The following is a 22,881-nucleotide window of genomic DNA, read 5'->3' on the forward strand; positions in this document are numbered from 1 at the left end:
ATACTTAAAATGTTTTGTATTTTGAAAATTAAGTAGAGAATACTTAATGTATTTTGAAGATAATATCAAAAGGTATCTTATAAAGGGTATCCTGTGAGGAGGTGGTATATGAGAGCTGAATGAAGTAAGGGAATGAGCCATGCACAGATCCGAGGAATAACATTACCAGTAGCACAAAAACAGGAAATGTAAAGGTCCTGAGGCAGGAACAAGCTTGCTGTGTTTTAGTGTCAATGAAAATAGATCTGAAGGCTGAAATGAGTAAGCAGTCAGGGAGATTTATAAAAGAGGATGGACATTGATACGGATATTGATCAGATCGCATGAAACCTTCTACATTGCGGCTAAAACATTGCATTTTGTTTGGGGTATCAAAATGCGTTTGGGGTGTTTTGAGAGAGAGAGTAACATAATTTTGTATTTTATAAATTTTATTCTGATCTTTGAAATGGATATGTGGTTAGGAAAAAAAAAACCTAGGGTAAGACTAGGTTTACATAAATTAAACCCCACTAAAGATGAGTATATATGTGGAATATTTCCAATCTTTAGTTTCTTTATCTATATATACTCTGTTACATGTATTCTGGTAAACTTAATTGTTCTCAGTCCTTTAAAATACCTACCAACTTAATATTATTACCAATTATAAATTATACAAACAGTATTTTGCCTAGATTTTATTAAGTTTAATGACTATTGTACCTACCTAAAAGACACTCTGTAAAATCCATTAAATATATAAAATCATATGATATCTAATCTGATAAATAATTATTCAAGTCCACTAAGAGAAGATGGAGAATCCCACAGACATGTTTCATGTGTTAATAAGCCTTAGCCAAAGTATTTTTCTGTTTCCTATAGTAGTCGAGTTTTTTTTTTAAAATACATAATATTTAAACGGTCAGATAAGGGAACATATGCATATTTAAATAATAGATAAAGGCAATAAGGTGAAATTTGAATGTAACAGTGATTCTCTTTTTCTTCATCTTCAATGAATTTGTCTTATTAAATTGAGGATAAAAGGATTAATGTATAAAGCTTTTCTTTTTTAAATAATTTCCAAAAGAATACATTTTGTGAATATATTTAATCCTTGCTACTCTCATATCTGCTTTCTTACATTTTGCTAGCTGGCCCACCAATATTAAGATTTTGATAACTGTTTTGAGATGTTGGAATGGTGAGGTCTAATTAATCAGCAAAGTCAGGCTACTCACCCTAGTGAGAGTTGACAGTATACTGTATTAAACACCTTTTCAGGATTTTTATTGTGATGGTTTTAATAGGTGTTATTCCTCCAGGATATCAAATCCCAGCTCTAACATTTTTTTTTCCATGTGGTTCATTCATTTTTTTCTTTTGATGAGGTTATTAAGTCTTCTATAACTTTCCCTCCTCATTTTATGTGCCAGCACTTTTAACACATTTTAAAAGACACTATTGATGTGACTGGTCCCAAGTGTTCTATTCAACCATAATTTTCATTTCCTTCTGGCATAAAGAGAATTTTTAAAAACCTTCTTTTTCTAGGCCCCTCAAAAGCCATTACACCTTTGTCCCATAAAAATAAGAAAAATGAGAAACCCTTTTTTTTATTCATATTCTCAAGTATTATTACATGAAACCACCCTTTCATTTATTTTTTCTTTACTCCTACTCCATTTTAGGTATAATGGATTAAAACATCCTTGTTGTAACTATAATAAACCTTTAGTAGAATATGTTTTTTTTTTAACAACTACAGTCACACATCATGAATCTTAGGTATAATACCTCAATATTTTTTTAAATTCTTATCAAAAGCCAGAAAGCTCAATTATTGATGTCACACTGGATTTCCCCCCAAATTAGACATCCGTGTTTTACTGAGGGCATGAGGCGTGTGTGTGTGTGTGTGTGTGTGTGTGTGTATGTGTGTGTGTGTGTGTGTGTGTGTGTGCATGTATAGCTGTAGGCAGTAAGTCTCTCTTGGGGAAATAGTATGCACATTTTCTCAAAGTATACTTAGCTTTTTTTTTCCAAAAGCATAAGGTGCATAGATCAATCACTAATCAGCTGAAATTCAGACACTGCATATCCTTGGCCACCCAAACCCTTAAAGTGTTACTCTGGTCCCTTCATTTATCTTCCAAGTCTTCAGTCCTTGCTTCAATCATGTAAAGATAGCAGGAGGTAAAAGGCAACTTTATGACAGTGAGAGAAACAGTATTGCTAGACAAACTCAAGAGCCAAATTTTGGAGGAAAGAAGTCAAGAAAAAGAAACATTTCCTTGAATATCCTAACATGCATTAGAAAAGTCCCATATGAAAAAAAACAGTGCTCACTTTTGTCAATAGTCTCAAATTCTAAAACTTCAAGAAATAAGTTTTCTCAACTTTCATTACAATTTCCAGACCTGTTAACTTAGATTCACAAGCAGACAAAATTCTGATGAATTCTGTCACTTTTATTTTTCAAAGATTTTATTTATTTTTTCATTCATTCATTCGTGTGAGTACGTGAATGGGGGGAGGTGCAGAGAGAGGAGAGAGAGAATCTCAAGCAGTCTCTGCGAGTGTGGGGTCTGACGTCTCACGACCCTGAATCATGACCCGAGCCAAAATCAAGAATCAGACGCTCAACCGACTGAGCCACCCAGGGGCCCCAATTCTGTCACTTTTAAACTCACAGGCCTTGGCAGTTAAGTATCAATCTTAGCATGAAATTACAGGTGTACAACATGAATGTGATGATTTTTCCTTAACACAGTGAAGGATTCAAGAGGTTCATTCTTAAATTGGTTCACAATTTAATTTATTCAAGTGCCTTAGGATTTGATAATTAAAAATAGGAAGTTTATTTTCTCAAAATTCAACCCATTATTGATTAGTGCTGAGAGTTAATTACTTAAAATATCTCATTCTTCTTTTCTCAGAATAAGAAAATTTATTGTTGAAACTTTATTTTAAATAATTTATGCAAAGCAATACTAGTAGTGTTCAATTTATATAAAATTAGTTTTAATTATTTATTTTTTTAATCTTTTTTTTAAGATGTCTTTTTTTAAGATTTTTATTTACTTATTTATTTGTCAGAGAGAGAGAGAGAGAACACAAGAGGGGGAGCATCAGAGGCAGAGGGAGAAGAAGGCTCCCTGCTGGACAGGGAGCCTGATGTGGGGCTCGATCCCAGGACCCCAAGATCATGACCTGAGCCGAAAAGGCAGACGCTTAACCGACTGAGCCACCCAGGCACCCCTGAAGTTCTTTTTATTTTAAAGGGGTGGGGCCAGGTTTGGTATTCAGCAGAAACTCAGACCAACAAAGGATGACTATATGTTATTCTTAGAAAACCGAAGACCACAAAAAAAACCCATGAAATACACACACATTTTCACTTCATGAAAAAAATAAAATGAAATAAAAATAAATATACCTGCTCATTTAATTTGATATTTCATGCTAAAAATCACTGGATCCTCAACAGGTCAAGTATTGAGGCATATATGTATACATGAATGGCAGTCTTTGAAAAAGTGATTGTTCTATTGTTATAATATGTGGGACAATAAAGATTAACAATATTACTGTACATTTTATAGTTTCATATAAATGTGTATATATGTACTTATATCTTTTATTTTTCAATTTATACTCAAATTACTTAATTCTTGTCTCCTATTATGAATTTATTATATGTCTATCACAATAATAGGCAGTTGGGTGATATTGTACTTTAAAAAACATGATATATAAAAAATTCACTTTATAATAAATAAGAAAAAATGATCATTTTGCTAAGTAATTTTCATTTTATAGGAGATGTTATTTCACATGTAGCTCCTTTAAAGTTAAAAAATTGTTAACCTTATATGTAATTATCATAGACAATTTTGGGGACAATAAAATCTATCTGCTATGAAACTTCATGTGTAATAGGTACTTGGTCAGAAATAACTGAAATTTGTGTGTTTACCTAGAGATGCTGCTACCACATCACAGAGGTTCTGTCATCAGGAAAGAGACCCTTGAATGGCCTTTTTAAAATGTGAATATAAAGCACACAAACCACATTTATTTTGAAAGAAGATTATCATCAAAATTAGTGAATACGTGAAGCAAAAAAAGAACAAAACCCCCACAAAACACTGTTTTCTCTGTTGATGTGGAGACACTGGGGATGCACAGGTAGGTAAGAATGAAAGGTATAACCTTTGCCACTGATATTCAAAACGAGTAAAACCTGAAGGAGTGGACTAGTAGAGTCCTGGTTGAGATTTATTGACTGTAGAGGACACGGAACATTCAAAACACAGCCAAGCAGAAGAGAAGGAGGAACGGACAGGTCTGTGAGAGAGGCTTTTTTTTTAGACCCAGAGTGTGGCTGAGACTGAAAGCTTCCAGGAACCTGCCTTTGGACAATGTTTTAACCTATGATGTTGACATACGAACTCTGAAATTAGAGCCCAACATGTGCAAACCTGAGATAAGTTCAAAGAGTCAAAATTCCAAGCTCCTGAGAGAGTATAAAAGATTTACAGATTCTGTGATAGAAAAGTGGGAAAAAAGACTTGAGTGTCCTAAGGAAAACACATACTTAAGTGCCCCAAGAAAATGACAAGAAACCAGCCAAGTCACATCTTATGAATGCTCATTGATACCATTAATGATGACCATCTTTTCCTTCTTCATTCTTAGTTGTCATTGATAAAATGTAGTAATGAGACTGTGCCGATATCCAGGAGTAGGAAAAATGACAGCAGTAGAATGACAAAAACAAAGGAATTCAGGTTAAGCACTTTGGTGAAAAGAAGATACATTTTTGAAATAGCTAAAGGCTCTAGCTCAAATTGATTCATTCACTTTACTTTGATTGGAAATAAGGTTGGAATAGAAGCTGCTTTTTATGAATTTAACAGTTTGGTCCTTCTGAGCTTTTCTTAAGAAGAAGGTCAGGAGATTGAGTTATAAATGGGGTTGATGCCTTGGCCTCTTCCAAAAGTCACAGTGTAATAACTTTTATTTATTTTTCCTTGTTAGGGCCACTGGTTTCAAGTCTCAGAGAACAGTGAATCCTTTGGTCCCGGAGGCGAGGAGGCCTGGGGAGGGGTAGGGTGACAAGAGGCTTTGAGTAACAAACCACTTTCTACACCTGCAATAAATTTTCTAAATATTGGGCGCCTGGGTGGCTCAGTCGTTAAGCGTCTGTCTTCGGCTCAGCTCATGGTCCCAGGGTCCTGGGATCGAGCCCCGCATCCGGCTTCTTGCTCAGCGGGGAGTCTCCTTCTCCCTCTCCCACCCCCCCCCCCTGCTTATGTACCCTCTCTCGAGGGAATTTGACTTTCTGTCAAATAAATAAAATCTTAAATTTTTTTTTTCTAAATATTTAGGATAACCTGGGGTCAAATATACTAACCTTCTGCTCCCTATTGCTTGCTGTATAATGTCTGGATGTCTAAAGAAGATATTTATTTGTTTATTTATTATTTATTTATTTATTTATTTATTGTGGTATTCTGATGTTGAAATAATTAGAATTACATAGAAAGGGCATGGCATAATCTTTCTTTCACATATTTATTGATATGTGGAGGGGAAACTCACTTCCATGCCTGCTACTTCCTGTGGATGTAGACGCAGCACTGACAAATTTATACCGGAGTCGGTGTGCATGTTTACTCTGGAATTAATGAACAAAACTGTTGCTATGTTGTATACTAGCTGTTTCTGAGCTATGGAGATTGTGCCAATGTGTCATGTAAATGTTTCCACTTGTTAAGATTTTTAAAGGCCAAACATGTGCTGTATTTTTCAAGCATATTTATTCCCCAGGATTTGGAAGTAATTTTGACATAAATTTAATTAAACCCCCAAATCCTACTCTTATGTGTTATAGAGTGTCATCACAGCTAAATGCCATAGTTACTATTCTGAACACTGGAAAACACATCCCATACCAACCTACAGGTTCCTTTATATTTCACTAAAAGTGCAGTTGATGTGAGCCTATTAACATTTTTCAAGTGAAAATTAAACAATAATCATTTTGTCTTATATAATTAATTTACATACATTTGTCTGTCTTGAAAATAAGTAAAAGTGGGGATACACAAAAGAAATGGGTTTTGATAAGGCATAAAATCTCCACCTGAAAGCTAGAGTTCTAGCGTTAATATTCTATGCTTGTTTGGGGCAGATAAAGGTCTAATGACCTGATAGATATAATGTCAACAAGTAGTCCCAAATGTCTTTCTCCTCCTTGGAATATTTACGGAGTCAAAATACGCCACGCACTACATACGTGGCATTAGGTTCTCTGGGTTCTTATAGGCATGCATTAACTTCAGGATATACTACATCACTACACCTTTCTTGATATCATCACTTATCTGATAGTAGAGTGAATGACCGTTATCTCCTAGGTTGTTAGAGTGAAGTTAGTCAGGCTGAAGATGTAAATGCTTATAAAGAAACACTGTCTGCTGATTAAAACAATATGCAGTACCTTCCAAAGCTGCAGGGGTTAACATACGTGATGAGAACGCAAAACTAGTTCTCCACACATTCCTTTTGGGTTCTAACTTCCCTGTTGTCATTTTCTCAATTTGATTCCTATTTCTTGCTGAATATGTTTCTCAGGGATCCCTCTTTTTTTTTTTTTTTTTTTTTTTTTTTAAGATTTTATTTATTTATTTGACAGAGAGACACAGCAAGAGAGGGAACAGAAGCAGCGGGAGTGGGAGAGGGAGAAGCAGGCTTCCCGCGGAGCAGGGAGACCGATGCCGGGCTCGATCCCAGGACCCTGGGATCATGAGCTGAGCCAAAGGCAGACGCTTAACGACCGAGCCACTCAGGCGCCCCACAGGGATCCCTCTTTTAATTTGGACCTCATACTCAATAAACTTCCAAGAAAAAAACCTAAATGTCCGTAGACAACAACTGGATGTAATGTGGCACATACACCCTATGAGGAAAAAAAAAATGTTTCACTTAAACAAAGGGCAAATATGTTTGTTTTGACACAGAATAATTTCATGTACTTGAATATTAGGTGCAGATGCTAATCTAACCTCAGATCATGAGTCCAGAAATGGTGGAAATCATCGTTGGTCATTAATTGATTTGTCTAGCCACTTATTTCCACCCAGTTAGCAAAAATAAGAACTGTTGTCATTTCCATTTTTGGACACAGCGTTAAGAGTGGGTCTGCCACACAATTAGGTGTCAATAAATAATCACTGTGAATAGTTAGTTTGCCCATACATACCTATCCATGGTGTACATATGGATATATTTTATTTCTACAGATATTTTACAATAATTATTACCTGAAGTCTTTTGACAAGCATGTAACATTTTGAGCATTTATAAAATTAATCAAGCATATGTAATATTGTTCCTTTCAATTAATTACACTAATGATCAATTAAATTCATGAAATGCTCATGCATCTTTCTGAATCTTTAATAGCACTTTCTTCTTCTTTTGGGAAAAAAAAAATGTTTCAAAAATGAATTAAATGCCAACAACCCCAGAAATATCCACATTAAATTAGTCTATATTCCAACATTATTGGCAGCCAGATCGATTAAAGCATATAGAAAAACTGAATATGTTCAAATGTAGAAACATTAGAAAATTTTGAGCTGCTTCAAATTTTCAAATAATTTGTTTAGCTAAACAAAGCAATTTCTACTGTCAAGAACATTGACTTATAGAATTAATAATAAAGTGATATTATGTTAGATATGTTTTAAGGTCATTTCTCATCCACACTCTGTTTTGGAGAATTGTTTGCCAATTGTCCCTCTTTTTTTTCCAAAATATCTATCTATATAGATAGAGTTAGAGATAGAGATAGAGACAGAGATAGAAAGATAGATGATATATATGATATAGATATGCATATAGATCTTGTCCCCATGCTCATCACAGTCACTGCTAATTGATCAGAGAGGTAGAGAGCCATTGAAATAAAACAGCTATTATAGGCCTATATGCTTTCCAAAGATCTTGGAAAGGTATGACCTGGCTAACTAGTATAAACAGATTTAATTACTGGAAATTTTAACTAAGAGGCACAGATGTAAACTGAATGTTAGCATAAAGAAGTTAAGCCAAAATATGTGATACAATTTCCAGAATGTAGAGATGGTTGGGGAATTCATTCTTGCCTATATGCAAGCTGAGGCAAAAGATCTCTGGATAGCAGAGGAGGTATACACAAAAAAGCAGAGATAAGATAATCATACTGCCCCTGAAAGATATGGAAAATACAGCTTTGGACTCTTTTCTCATCTATTTCTTGGTGGGCGGGAAGTCCTGGTTAAACCTAATTTTTCATCTTTATGATGCCTTAATTTAAGCAGCTGACTAAAATATACAAACACAAAAGACTACTCTCACTTTAAATTTTTTTTTTATTTTTTTAAAGATTTTATTTATTTATTTATTTGAGAGAGAGAATGAGATAGAGAGAGAGCATGAGAGGGGGGAGGGTCAGAGGGAGAAGCAGACTTCCTGCTGAGCAGGGAGCCCGATGCGGGACTTGACCCCGGGACTCCAGGATCATGACCTGAGCCGAAGGCAGTCGCTTAACCAACTGAGCCACCCAGGAGCCCTCTCACTTTAAATTTATGAGCAGAGATATATAGTTCTTCAAAACTGCTGGAAATCCTACCATATTTCCTTAGTCTTTTCTCCCTTTGTTTTTATTTTTTCACAAACTCTTTTGTTTGTTTTTCTCAAATCTCCAAAACCTTTTCCTCTGTCACTTTCAACTGATGCTTCATTTCTTACTTCTTATAAGAAACATATGAAATATATAAGAAGTAATGTGTTCTTATCTGGTTGCATCTCTACATTTGAATGTATATGCATATATACATATGCAACCAGATAAGAACAACACACTTTTACATCATAAAATAGGTCCATATACCTGCACCCGAAAGTGCTTAGTTTTCTAATCCTTTTCTATTTGATGGATGAAGAATCCATGCTCTCATCTAAAGTCAAATCTAACTCTTGTCCATGGGATCCCATTCCCTCTGACTTATCCAATGGTTCTGCTCTGACAACTATCTCCACTTTCTTTTGTCCTATAAATTTTCCTCTCTCTGTTCTCTTATTCCCATCCACATGCCTCTCTCTCCTGATCACTATGTATATCTGCACTACATATCCACACATATATCTGCTTCTCTTTACAGAAACACTTTTCCAATGAGCTTTCTGGAAAGTGCTTGCTATCTTACTTCCTCAGCTCCTATTTTCTCTCACAAACTCTCTTACCCAAGTTAACCAAATCAAAGGTCATTTCCTAATCTCCTTCATACTTGGTTTCAGCAACATTTAGTTCAGCTCATTACTCTGTCCTCCATGAAAACTTCCTTAATTACCTTCTATATATCTATACTCTCTTGGTTTTCCTCCCCTATCACTGAAGACTACGTATATGTCTGCTTTACTTGTCCTTCTCCATCTCCTGATCTCTGAAGGTTGAAGTGCAATAGACTTCTATCCCCAGCACTCTTTGCTTCCCAACATGCACTCCTTCTCTTGCTCATCTCAACTATGGAGTCCTTTGCCTTGTCTCTCTATTAATATACTTATAAATCCTATATGTACATACTTTCCTCCAAATTTTTCTTTGATTTCCTGACACATATCCAACTGAATAAATGGTATTTTCCCTTGCTTGTCTAAAAGAGATTTAAATTTAACTAATCTTAAATGTGTATGGATATGTATATATTTTCTCCTCACATCCACTTCCAAAAGTGTGAGTCCCCCAGTGTTTCACATTTCCGTAAATGACTCCTCAAGGTTTTTTTTAGGTTAGCTTATATTTTTTTAATTCCCATAAACTCCATGTCCACGCTGCAGGGAAGTGTGTCAGATAGTCAGACAACTTTGTACTGCCACTGGCACTTCTGTCACCTTGATTCAAACCACCGTCATCTCTCTCTCTTTTGGGCAACTACAATTAGATACAAATTGACCTCTTGACTTACACCTTGCTTTTCTGTACTAATGAATTCTTATTCAACATCTCTTTAGATGTCATCAAGAGGAAAAAAATACTGACAAAATGTAATCACAACTCATGCCTAGATTTTGGGGGGAGACTTTTAGAGAGACATTATACAAATCACTGGAAATTCATATATTGATGAAAGAAACATGTAGAAACAAATCTTTAAAGTGATTATCACATAGGGGAACACATGAAATGCTTCACATTTGTCTGAGTACACACCACCCTCTATTGTAACTATGAGTTTGGTAAGTAATTTATAGCTAGATGATGTGGTGTCTTGAACTAAAAACAAACTGCATATTATTGTATCAAATTAATTTGAATTTTTATTAATTGAAGTTCCTTATATTTTGCTTAACGAAAAGAGCAACACTGTTAATTACCTTAGCCTTATATTGTGCTGGAAAATGCCAAATCTCCTTTCTTCAATTGATTACCTACAAATATTTTTTCCACATAACTATCTGGATGATAACCACAGACAAAGTTTCCCACTTTTCCCATTTGGTTCTAAATTTTTATTATTAATAGGTTTTCAAATGTCTTCTAAAGTATCTATTGACACACTTCAGAGGATTTCTTTCATTTACTTATTTATTTATTTATTTATTTATTTATTTATTTATTATTTATTTATTTGAGAGAGAAAGAGAGCAAGAGATCAGGGGAGGGACAGAGGGAGAGGGAGAGAGAGAATCTTAACCAGACTCCACACCCAGCGTGAAGCCCATCACAGGCTCGATTTTATGACCCTGAGATCATGACCTGAGTGGAAATCAGGAGTTAGACACTTAACCGACTGAGCCACACAGGCACAACCCCCTCCCAAAGGATTTTTTTTTTTTTAAGATTTATTTATTTATTCATTTGAGAGAGACACAGATAGTGACTGACATAGCAAGAGAGAGCACAAGCGGAGAGGAGAGGGAGAAGCAGGCCTCCCGCAGAGCAGGGAGCCCGATGCGGGGCTCGATCCCAGGACCCTGGGATCATGACCCAAGCTGAAGGCAGACGCTTAACATCTGAGCCACCCAGGCACCCCCAGAAAGGATTTTAAAAGTGAAATATAAATCAGACTAATAGAGAAAAATTTTCAATTGCATTTTCTAGAACATTTTAGTCCCAATTATATATGCTGAGTATAATCAATGGAAAGATTTTCATTATCCTATTTTTGCAAAGAAATATTAAAGAAATATTAACTACATTAAAAAATAATGGTTCCATAAAATGTTCTTCACTTTGTAAGTTACAGAATGTCACATTTTGCATTTGAAAATAGCATACTGAGAAAATAAACATGATAAGTGAAGGTGTCAGTGAGAGGTAATGACTGATATAATATTTAAAGTCTCAAGAGAGAAGAAAAATTATTTGAAGTAATAAAATGTATAAAGTGTTCTCATTTCTCTGTCACTATTGAATATAGTGCCTATAACTGTTAATGGAATATTCATACATCCATAGAAAACATGAAATAAAATGTTAAACTAAAATATTTATTCTATAACTTGAAACTGAAGAAAAATGATATCACATGAAAATATATAAAAACAAAGTAAGACTATCCATGTATTTGAATGTTAAATTTAGTTCTTATAACAGGGGAAAGAAATGGGAAAATTTAACAAAAGTTAAATGCTTCAAGAAATGCACTTATTCTCTAAAGTTTTGGGGGTTTTGCAGGGGTGTAGGGAAGTAAAGTAATATTGCCACATATCTAATAGATATTCTATTTACAGCCTAAGATAAGAAAAATCAGCTTAAAATAAATCTGTGAGGAAGGTGACTATAAGATAGCTTCTCAAATGTCAACCAAGAAACTAATAATGAATATATTTCTAAACTCAAGTTAGTTATTTTTTAAGTAGTCTTATCGACAATCAGAAAATTTACTACCATAAATTAGCCTATTATAACCTGGAAAATTCAGTTATATAATAATTTAACCAGAGTCTTTTGACTAAAAAGAAAATATGTGTGGCTTTACAGATTCAAATTTGAGAATTTATTGCAAATCAAATGTTCAGTTATTATATAAAAGTTACAGTCTTAAATAATTATTCTCTGTTACTATGTTCTTCATTTGGCTAAGAACTGTATCAAATGCATGGTTTAAAATACCGCAGTGAGCAAGAATGTTTCTAAATAATGTCACAGATTCATGGAAATCACTATTGAAAGTAAAGTTTTAAAAATCATAAGCAAGCAAGATATCATGGTATTACATATTTCAGCAGAATATTTGGAACATACGTGCACTCTAGGAGAAGACAGAATCTCTTGGTTCTTATCCCAGTAGCATTAGCTTGCTATGCAAGTGTTGGCAGGCCATTTTTAAAATCTTAGTCTTGTTGCCTTCTCTATAGTACACTGGCTTGTTATTATTATGAAACAATAATATAATACTTATGAAAGTGTTTTGAAATAAATAATATTCAATGTATTATTATTATAACCAGTACTTTCCGGTAATATCTTTTAATGCATTTGTTAAATAGTCAGTATCTAAATCTCTTTCTTTTGGATCATTTTTCATATTCTATGTAAAATCTATCATTTATCTACTATCTATCTATAAGTGGAAAGTAAGTCCATGTAATATGTAATGTTTACAGAATCCATTATAGAGTTTTCAAAAATCAGAGGAGAAATAAACATTTGGTATGATTTTAATAACAAATGGTAACTTTCTGAGTGTACACATTACAATGATTTCTATAGATGTAATGAGCAATACATAGAATTTTATATTTCATATTTTGATTAGAGTGGCAACAAAACTATATTGTTAACTTTGATTAAATGTTAAATGTGAGATAAACCTTAAAATTTAAACACAACTCAATCAATTTTATATCACCAAATTCAGGAAGTTTTACTGTAAATCCACCCAAACTTTGGGGATTAATCAAATTGGTTTTAATGTTGTGTGTACTGAGGGCATTCAAGGGAACTAGAGTTTCTGTGTCTGAATTATGGTCTTAAATAGTTAATGCATATTTGTAGTTGTCCAATTTATTAATTTCACTACCATCCTGCACTTGGCTAATACTGACCAAAAACCAAACCAAAACAAACAAATAGCTGTTCATTATTTTCCAAAGTTTAAATATTTATCAAGATTACTATTTTTCATGAAATGGCATAAAAGACTAGACATAAAACAGAGGCTTTACAAAGCCTCCCTTCAAAAAAAATAAAAAGGTAATCTAAAATCCCACATGTATTAACACAGAAATTACTGTTATATTTTAAAATATCATTGTGTCATTGGCAGCTTAGTTTTCTAGCCCAAGTTCTATGAGTCCCATCTTTAAAAAGAAATCAGGTAAAAGAACCAATTAAAAAATGGAATATGAAAGTCTCTCCAGATTATACCAAAGAAAAAGAACACAATGTCGGATCTCATTCAAATAGTGCACACATAGCCATAAAAACCATATTTCCCAAGTTGTTATTGTTTGTGATGAACATTTAAGTGCACAGAACATTTGCTTTTATGGCAGTTTTATTCTCAGCTCAATAAATGGCAAAAGGTTTCTGTTCAATTGACTTTCTCATAAAAGGTTTAATTCCTTATTCATTTTGGCATAGGTTGTATCTTGAGTTTCTTACTCTAGCTTCTATTTATTCTCTGAGTAAATTCTGCTGCGTAAGATAGACTGACCTGGAGTCAGGGTGAGAGAAAATTATACTTGTTATTTGTGACATGAATTGCAGAAGTTAGAAGTCCTTTGGGGGTGGAGTGAGGATGGGAGATGACTTTAAGCCAAAACTGCCATCACAAGAAATAGCTAGACACTACATAAAATTTTTTTTTTTTGCTATGTGATGGGGTTCAGTACAGTTCACCTCAGAATGTGCTGCTTTGGCATGAGGATTATTTCCAGACAATCTTATTTGAAGACAATAAAGGCCCTACAGACTCAAGAAGAGCTTTTTGGTACCCCCACCCCATAGCTGTCTAAAAGATAGGGGGCCTATACCTAGAAGAGAGTTATTACTTAAGATAACTTTTTTTTTTTTAACATAAGGAAAACTTCTCAGCAAGACATGGCAAACATTTGCTTACCAAACCTTAGTTCTTCCATCTCCCTGTGAATTTTCTTCTCCAGTTTGAAGTCCCAGACCCTTACCCTCTTCTTACTTCAGGACGCATATAAACCTCAATTCCCTGTCAATGAGTTTCATATTCTTATGGGGCCCTATTTGTATGTAATTAAATTTATTTTTTCCCTTCTTACCTGTCTTATGTCAATTTGATTATGAGGCCAGCCATAAGAATTTAGAAAAGTAGAGAAAACTTCTTTCCTCCCCAACATATATCAAGTATCATCTTAAAGTATTTGATGCCAATAAACAAATACTACAATATTCTATATCCTATTTTAGCCAGTTTCTTTGTAATCACATAAATGTGAATAGAAATAAATTTAAAGATGCTATACTCCTAGATCTATTATATGTTTCATTTATAACCATTTATAACCACAAATCATAAATCATTAAAGAAAATTCTTAGTGAATCCATGTCTCTATTTAAGAGTTAGTAATAGTAAATGCTAAGCATACTACAGAGGCATTTAAATATTTAACACATATAATAGAAGGGAGCTATATAGATATAGTTATAAGCATAAATATATGCATAAAGATATAAATGTAAATATAGATATAAATCTCTTTAACTTGTACTCTAATCTTAATTTTAATACAATCAATAAACATGATTGTACAGATATAATTCATTTTATTAAGTTTAAATATAAATGGCAAACATAAACCTGATAAATTTGATATGTGAAATAAGACTTAGCTTAAAGTTGAAATCATTAATGAATAATGCAAACCATACTTTCTTTAAAATTATCTTAAGTATTTGCTAATATTTTTCCAGTAGTTATTTTGCATTACTCTTTTTATTTTGAGATAACTGTAGAGTCATATGGGGTTAAAAGAAATAATAGAGATTCCATGTACCCTTCACCCAGTTTCTACCAATAGTAAGATTTTGAAAAACTATAGTACAATATCATAACCAGGATATCATCTTTAACACTATCCACTGATCTTACTCAGATTTCCTGTTTTACATGTATCAATTTGTTTATGGGTATGTGTTTATTTTTATTCAAATGTAACACATGAGTAGGTCCCTATATTTACCACCATAGCCAAGAAGATATAGAAAAGATCTTTCAATATTTTTAAAAATTAATTTTAAGGCACTGGTAATCTTTTAAAGCAGAGGTTAACAAACTTTTTATGGGAATACTAGACAAAATGTTTTCTATGCTTTGCAGGCCACACTATCTCTGTTATAAATACTCAACTCTCCTTTTGTTTTGCAAAACACCCAAAGGAAATTCCTAAATAAATGGATGTGGCTCTGTTCCAATAACACATTGCTTAAAAAAAAAGTGGACTGCAACCTGGGTTTGCTCTCTAGGTTCTTGTTTGTTGACTTTTATTCTAAGGTTTGCATAATTACCTTTTTTTAAAAGATTTTTATGTATTTGAGAGAGAGAGACAGAGGCAGCGAGAGAGAGCACATGAGTGGGGAGGAGAGGGAGAGGCGGGCTCCCCAGTGAGCAGGGAGCCTCACCTGGGGCTCAATCCAGGACTCTGGGATCATGACCTGAGCAGAAGGCAGATGTTTAACCGACTGAGCCACCCAGGCACCCCGCATACTTACCTTTTATTAGATCTAAAACACGAAATGTTTTTTGCGGAGGAAAACTCATTCCTATTATTTAGTTTGATTTTTTCTATTAAAAAATCTAATTAAACATAGGTTTTTAGCAGTTCTTGAACTTAATATTTTGATTTGCTTTTTCCATTGGGCCATTATTGGAAACAATATAATTGCAGACATTCTACGGAAAAAAAAGTTCACAATCACAAGGATTAATTTTGGCCATCACAACCATGTCAGTCCTTTAGCTATAATGAATCTTGTTTTACACCCAAAACTTGGCCAACGGCACACCCATAAGACAGGCCACTTATTGTTTTGTTGTATATCACTTAGTTCCTTTCTGCTGAAGTGAAGTTCTTTTGTGAGGTAGATATGTGTTAGGCAAAATCCCAAAATAAATAAGCAGAAGACACAAATTCTGAGACCTGAGAAATGTGTAAACCCTTGGTAACTAACCCAGATAATATAAATGAAATTTTAATGCTACGTATAATGAGATAAGAAAGTATTTTGACTTATATATGATGAGAAAGTATTTTGAAACAATCATAGATTTCATAAATATACTCAGTATAAGTCTGAAAGACAAAAGTTTTTCAAACCATTGTTTTATGAACTCACAGGAAGACAAAATTCCTAGCTATATCCAGTTCATCTATGTCCATACTGATATACATATTGAGTTGCATTATGCCTAAGCATCCAGCAATAAAGTTGAACATTAAAATACACCAAGTGTTTTTTTTCTCACATGCTATTTAATATCATGTGTTTCCACATAATCGATTGCTGGGTGTCAGTTGGACAAAACTTCATTTTGAGAATGTTTCTAAATTACCTTAATAGAATATTATTTATATAGCAGTATTGCCAATATGGCATCTCATGTCAAAATGACAGAATAAATACTCACACACACACACACACACACACACACACACACACACACAATACACTTTCATGAGTTTTAAAGCACATGCTAATAGAATTAATTTTAGTTATTTGTAAAATAGATTTGATAGAAGGGAACAAATTGAACTGAAACAAAAGCAACTGCTATTCTTTCTGTACAAGAAGAGAACCTGATATAAAATACTCTGTGCATGAATTCAAGTTGCACATAGTTCACTGCGGTAAAGAAACTATTATCATTTTACTTCAATTATATCAATGGGCTTCTAGTAGCCACTCTGACTACAGAGTATTGCACCTTATATCATTTGAAAAACTCTGTGTATCATTTTATTATCACCTTGGAAATAATATTTTATTTATTCTACCATGTTTGAAAAAGGAAAGTTTTTAGTCATTTTACTGTAATATCAGACAAGTCTTAAATGTAAATAAACCTGAGGAAAATTAAAAAAATGGGGTAGGAATCAATTGAAGACTAGAAATCAGGTTGATCACTAACCTATTTGAATGAGGGAAGTTCTGTATTTCAGTCTGGGTTATGACTATGAATAAGCAAATATTTTCTCCAGTAGAAACAAATAAAGACAAAATAAGTTTATGAATAAATGACATTAGAAATGTTCAATGATTTATTTACTTATATAGCATGTTAAAATAATTTCTCAAATTACTAATTCAGCAGTACTTTTTCATAAACAGTAACCAATTGTTTTGACTACCATGAAAGTAAATACCAATATTTTTTAGGTTTTTAAATTACTGTAATCCCAGATTTACTAATTAAATTTAGCAGAGTTTTTCAGAGTTATTTCAGTGGGCATTTACAGGTTCCATATAATCTGAATTATGTGGTGTAAACTGAAACCCATCGTTTTTAATCAGGAAGAAATGCGATGTTATCACAGCATGGCTTGGCATTCACTATTCACTCAATTCCACTCCAGGCGCTTTTTACTGGGTGGATTTGGCCTGTTGACTGAATTGGCCTCCCTGTGTCCTAAGATAACTGCCATGATTGGGAAGCCATATGGTGCAATGCTGTAAGCTATATTAAATTTGAGTCATATTTTGGCCAACTTTGTACTCATAATTGAGATTCAGAATTGTATCTGTGTACATTTCTATACACTTACTGTTTATTGATGTAATTAAACTCACATTTTTTCTGTCCCTTTTTAAATACTTGCTGATATAAAATCATGCTAGAATTTAAACTTAAAGGCAGTAGTTGAGAAAAGGAAAGAAATAGAAGGTGACACTTTAGGTTCACCCTGTATTTACCTTTAAAGAAGCAGTCTTCATTGTGAACAATGGTAATCTTTTGCTTTTTCAGGCAAGCAGCTCTATGTACTTCACAGTGGTTTTCATAAAATTCTCCATCAGATCCACACACAGGTTTGTAGTGCCGCTTGCAAAGGTCCATACAGGCACATTCTGCTTGCCCTGTCTCTCTGCTGATGACACAGTGCCTTCCCAAACCACAGTATTTATTTTCACAAGACCCCAAAGGGCCATCCTGAATCAGGAGTCCTGAAGATAAAGAAGAGGAAAATCATTTGTAGTCATATGTCTAAATAATATGTGCATGTCAAAGTATAAAATAAAAAGAAGTCTAAGAGAAATATAGTATAATCAAGGTTCAGTTGTTCTCAGTGCAAAAGAGACTTGCATCAGACAGGTAGATGACCTTTTGAAAACACTCTCAACATTCTCCCCCTCCTACTCCCCTGTGATGTAGCTCTCTTCTCCCTCTCCAATGAGTAGTGTGGTCCTTAAGAAGATGATCCACAAAATTAAACTGCCTGAGTTCAAATCCTGGTTCTACCATTTATTAGCTGTATGTCTTTGGAGAAATTACTTCTTTGTGCCAAGTTGTCTCATCTGTTAAATGATGGTAATAGTACAGACCACTTCCTAAAGTTGTACAAAGTACTACCTGTAATAATCTGCAGGAATCACTTCCTTGTCATATAGTAAATATTAAATAAATGTCAACTTTTACATTAAGAGAATTCTGGATAGGAGAAATGACGTGTATGTATATACAGCAGGAAATAGGAATGGAAAATAATTGTGTCTTGAAAACTTCTTGGTGGGTTCTGACAGCTGATCTTTTCTTATTTTGACCTTTGCCACTGGACAATCACTAATACATTTCTCAACTAAATGAATAAATCATGAATAATTCAATTTTCTTGCTACTTATTCAGTTTAACAATCTCCATTGGCATCAGAAAAGAGTAGGTGTGTCCAGCAGTCTTGTACTAAAACCAAACTAATCAACTTGAATCCCTACACTTTAATAGACAGATTTGGCTTTTCTCCTTTGAGAATTTAACTGGAAAGTAAAGAAATGTCAGTAAACTAACACACATATGAGAGACACACACAGATATATATATATATATATATATATATATATATATATATATATACACACATAAGCATGTGTGTGTGTGTGTATAACCATCAGTGACACCTATATTTTGTAAAAAAGAAAGAAAACATTTATTAGGTAATAAATGAAAGTAATTTTATTAGATATTTAGTGTATATTTTTAGCTTGTTGATTTAAAACCATCTCTCCACATGATGACATAGTATCATTAAGAACATAGATTCTGATCCAGTTTAAACCATAACCCAATCAGTTACAATCTTCAGGACCTTGGGCAAGTACCTAAACATCTGTAACTCAGTTTCCTCGTCTGTAAAATGGGGATAATATCATATTCTCATACGGTTATCAAAATTAAAGGGCTTGGAAATCAAAACCTCAATGAGATACCACCTCACACCAGTCAGAATGGCTAAAATTAACAAGTCAGGAAACGACAGATGTTGGCGGGGATGCGGAGAAAGGGGAACCCTCCTACACTGTTGGTGGAAATGCAAGCTGGTGCAGCCACTCTGGAAAACAGTATGGAGGTTCCTCAAATGTTGAAAATAGAGCTACCATACGATCCAGCAATTGCACTACTGGGTATTTACCCCAAAGATACAAATGTAGGGATCCGAAGGGGTACGTGCACCCCGATGTTTATAGCAGCAATGTCCACAATAGCCAAACTGTGGAAAGAGCCAAGATGTCCATCAACAGATGAATGGATAAAGAAGATGTGGTATATATATACAATGGAATATTATGCAGCCATCAAAAGGAATGAGATCTTGCCATTTGCAATGACGTGGATGGAACTGGAGGGTGTTATGCTGAACGAAATAAGTCAATCAGAGAAAGACCTGTATCATATGACCTCACTAATATGAGGAATTCTTAATCTCAGGAAACAAACTGACGGTTGCTGGAGTGGGGGGTGGGGTGGGAGGGATGGGGTGGCTGGGTGATAGACATTGGGGAGGGTATGTGTTATGGTGAGTGCTGTGAATTGTGCAAGACTGTTGAATCACAGATCTGTACCTCTGAAACAAATAATGCAATATATGTTAAGAAAAAAAAAAAGAAGAAGATAGCAGGAGGGGAAGAATGAAGGGGGAGAAATCGGAGGGGGAGATGAACCATGAGAGACGATGGACTCTGAAAAACAAACTGAGGGTTCTTGAGGGGAGGGGGTGGGAGGATGGGTTAGCCTGGTGATAGGTATTAAAGAGGGCACATTCTGCATGGAGCACTGGGTATTATGCACAAACAATGAATCATAGAACACTACATCAAAAACTAATGATGTAATGTATGGTAATTAACATAACAATAAAAAATTAAAAAAATTAAAGGGCTTGGCACATATAAAACTTCTTTTAATTGTTAGTTGTTGTTATTATTATTATAACTACCTTTTTAGAGACTAATTTTCATAAGGACAGATATATACAAATGAACAAGTATTTAAAAAATAAACTTTATTTGTTTTTAAATGAAACCTACACAGTACTTTTACTTTAATACATACATGTATTTCCAAATGGAGTGTAGCAAATTTAATATTACAAAAAGAAAAGACCAACACTATCAACTGTGTTTTTTTTAAAGTACATCTTTTGATAGCAGTATGAATTAGAATAAATCTTCTTGAAAACAATTTTTAAATACTTGTTTTTTTTAAGTTATCATTTATTTATTTGACAGAGAGAGAGACAAAGTGAGAGAAGGAACACAAGCAGGGGGAGTGGGAGAGGGAGAAGCAGGCTTCCCGCCAAGCAGGGAGCCTGATGCAGGGCTTGGTCCCAGGACCCTGGGACCACGACCTGAGCCAAAGGTAGACGCTTAATGACTGAGCCACCCAGGCGCCCCAATTTTTAAATATTTGAACTCTTTGGTACCACATTCCAATTGTTGAGAACACAATCTATAAAATTAAAAAAATAAGAAAAAGAAATAAAAAGATACATAATTTACTGAACAAATCTTCCCCATGCAGTGTTATTTTACATGATAACTCACTGAAATATTTTAGTAAATTTTGTAAAATATATTTAGTGTGGTAGTTCTGAAGTTTGGCATGCATGAAAATGGCCTAGAGAAGTTGTTAGAACATTGATTCTGCCTTCAATCCACCTCAGAGTTTTTGATTCAGTAGATCTGGACTATATGTAGCCCAAAATTTATATTTCCAAGTTCTCATGTGATGATGGGATCATACTTTAGGGTCTTTGATTTATTGAAATCCTATTTTATATTTAAAATAAATATAACACAAAGAAAAAGGCTAGGTAAACCATTAGGCAATGTTCTTAAGTGGAAAAGATGAGAAGTTTATGCTATGATTAAAAACATAAAATAATGCAAGTATTTAGAAGCAACTAAGAAAAGATAAAGAAAAACAATTAGCTAGGTGAATATAATACTGGGCAAATTTTTCTGTTGGCATTATTGCTTTTTAATGTTCAATGCAATACACTAAAAAAAGTCCAAAGTTACGTCAATTGTGACCGTAAAATAATGACTGATTTCAATTTGGAAAATCTTTTTCCTCAACCTTATGCCAGTATTTATGCCAATTGTTGATCTAATGTTTATAGAGTCCAAGATGTGACTCTCAGGAACCTGACTCACATACTTGTATTTTGTATAATTTTATACGTTATATTTTCTTTGTGTTCTTACTATCTAATTCAAAATTGGGTGTGTGTTTTTTTTTTTTTTTGCTATCAAATAGTTTAAGATTTATCAAGAGAATAATTTTTTACTATCAAAGAATGAGTTTAATGTTTATTGAGAGTCTGATCATTTTACATTTTAGTCACAAGTGAGTTGGCTAACTGAATCAGTAGTTATCTTTTTGGGGAGGAATGCTGTGCTAAAAATGAAGTCATTTCTCATATATCTAGGTTGGTGAATTGCTTTCTTAGAATCTCTCCTCTTAATTTTTTCCTCTCAAAGCCTGTAGTCCAGTTCAGAGATTTGTATTAGGATATTGGTCATTTTCTAGAAGTTAATGAACTAGCTAGAAGCTGCATATTGAATGTAGTTGCTACAATTAAAGGAAATTTAATTAATTCATACGCAATCCAAAAGAAAGCTCATATTATGTAAATGAATAGCTAGAACATATCCTTTCTGACAGTAATTATCCATGACTAACGCTGAACTTAAGTTTCAGCTGAGATTAAATCAATTTTATACTGATCAACATGTCAAAGATTTCTTTTAAGTACATTCAGTCAGATGACAGACTAAATGAATTTTAATCAAGAACTTATATCATACTCTCACTTGATAAAATAGCATTTGTTCCCAAAAGAAGTGCTATATATTTAACACACACATCATTTTATAATTTCTATGCCTTCAGAGCCTTATAAAAACTCTTCAAACAGATTTAAAACAAAGATGAAACCTTAAAAGATGAAAGACACCAAATCATAAAGCAAAATAATTCTATAGATGGTCTTTTCAGATTCCCAATCATGATGCATTCCTCTTCAAGTCATTTATATATATAATATGCAATTTATCAAACAATACTTAATATAGAATTGATGTAAATTGAAATAAACTTTAATAAACTATACTTATTTTTATTTGCAAGGTTCTATGTTACTTGCTATAGGACAGATGAAAAGAATAGTCATTGACACTTTTTTTTAGTGGCTCACAAAGGGCATAGGGCAGGATTTGAGTGTGCCCAAGTAGTGGGGCAAAGATTTAGGGGCATATTTAGGGGCACAAAGAAGAGTGAGATGGATAACAACAGGTAAAACTCACAAGCAATGTATCATGTCCCGTTGAGGTTATGTCTTACAAATGGGTTAGGAGTTCAGAAGGCTGCTCTAG

The 22,881-nt window shown here is 33.8% G+C and overlaps 1 protein-coding gene across 4 annotated transcripts in view; it reads right to left on the bottom strand.

The window, feature by feature from the left end:
• The window catches only part of FSTL5 (follistatin like 5), a 726,034-nt gene that overhangs the window by 460,622 nt on the left and 242,531 nt on the right, over positions 1-22,881 (bottom strand). For all 4 annotated transcript variants that reach the window (XM_032413109.1, XM_032413108.1, XM_032413107.1 and 1 more), the window contains exon 4: positions 17,928-18,176. In XM_032413109.1, coding sequence (XP_032269000.1) covers positions 17,928-18,176 — 249 coding nt within the window. The remainder of the gene's footprint in view (positions 1-17,927; positions 18,177-22,881) is intronic.

The sequence above is a fragment of the Phoca vitulina genome, unplaced genomic scaffold (assembly GCF_004348235.1).
Source record: "Phoca vitulina isolate PV1807 unplaced genomic scaffold, GSC_HSeal_1.0 scaffold14, whole genome shotgun sequence".
NCBI lineage: Eukaryota > Metazoa > Chordata > Mammalia > Carnivora > Phocidae > Phoca > Phoca vitulina.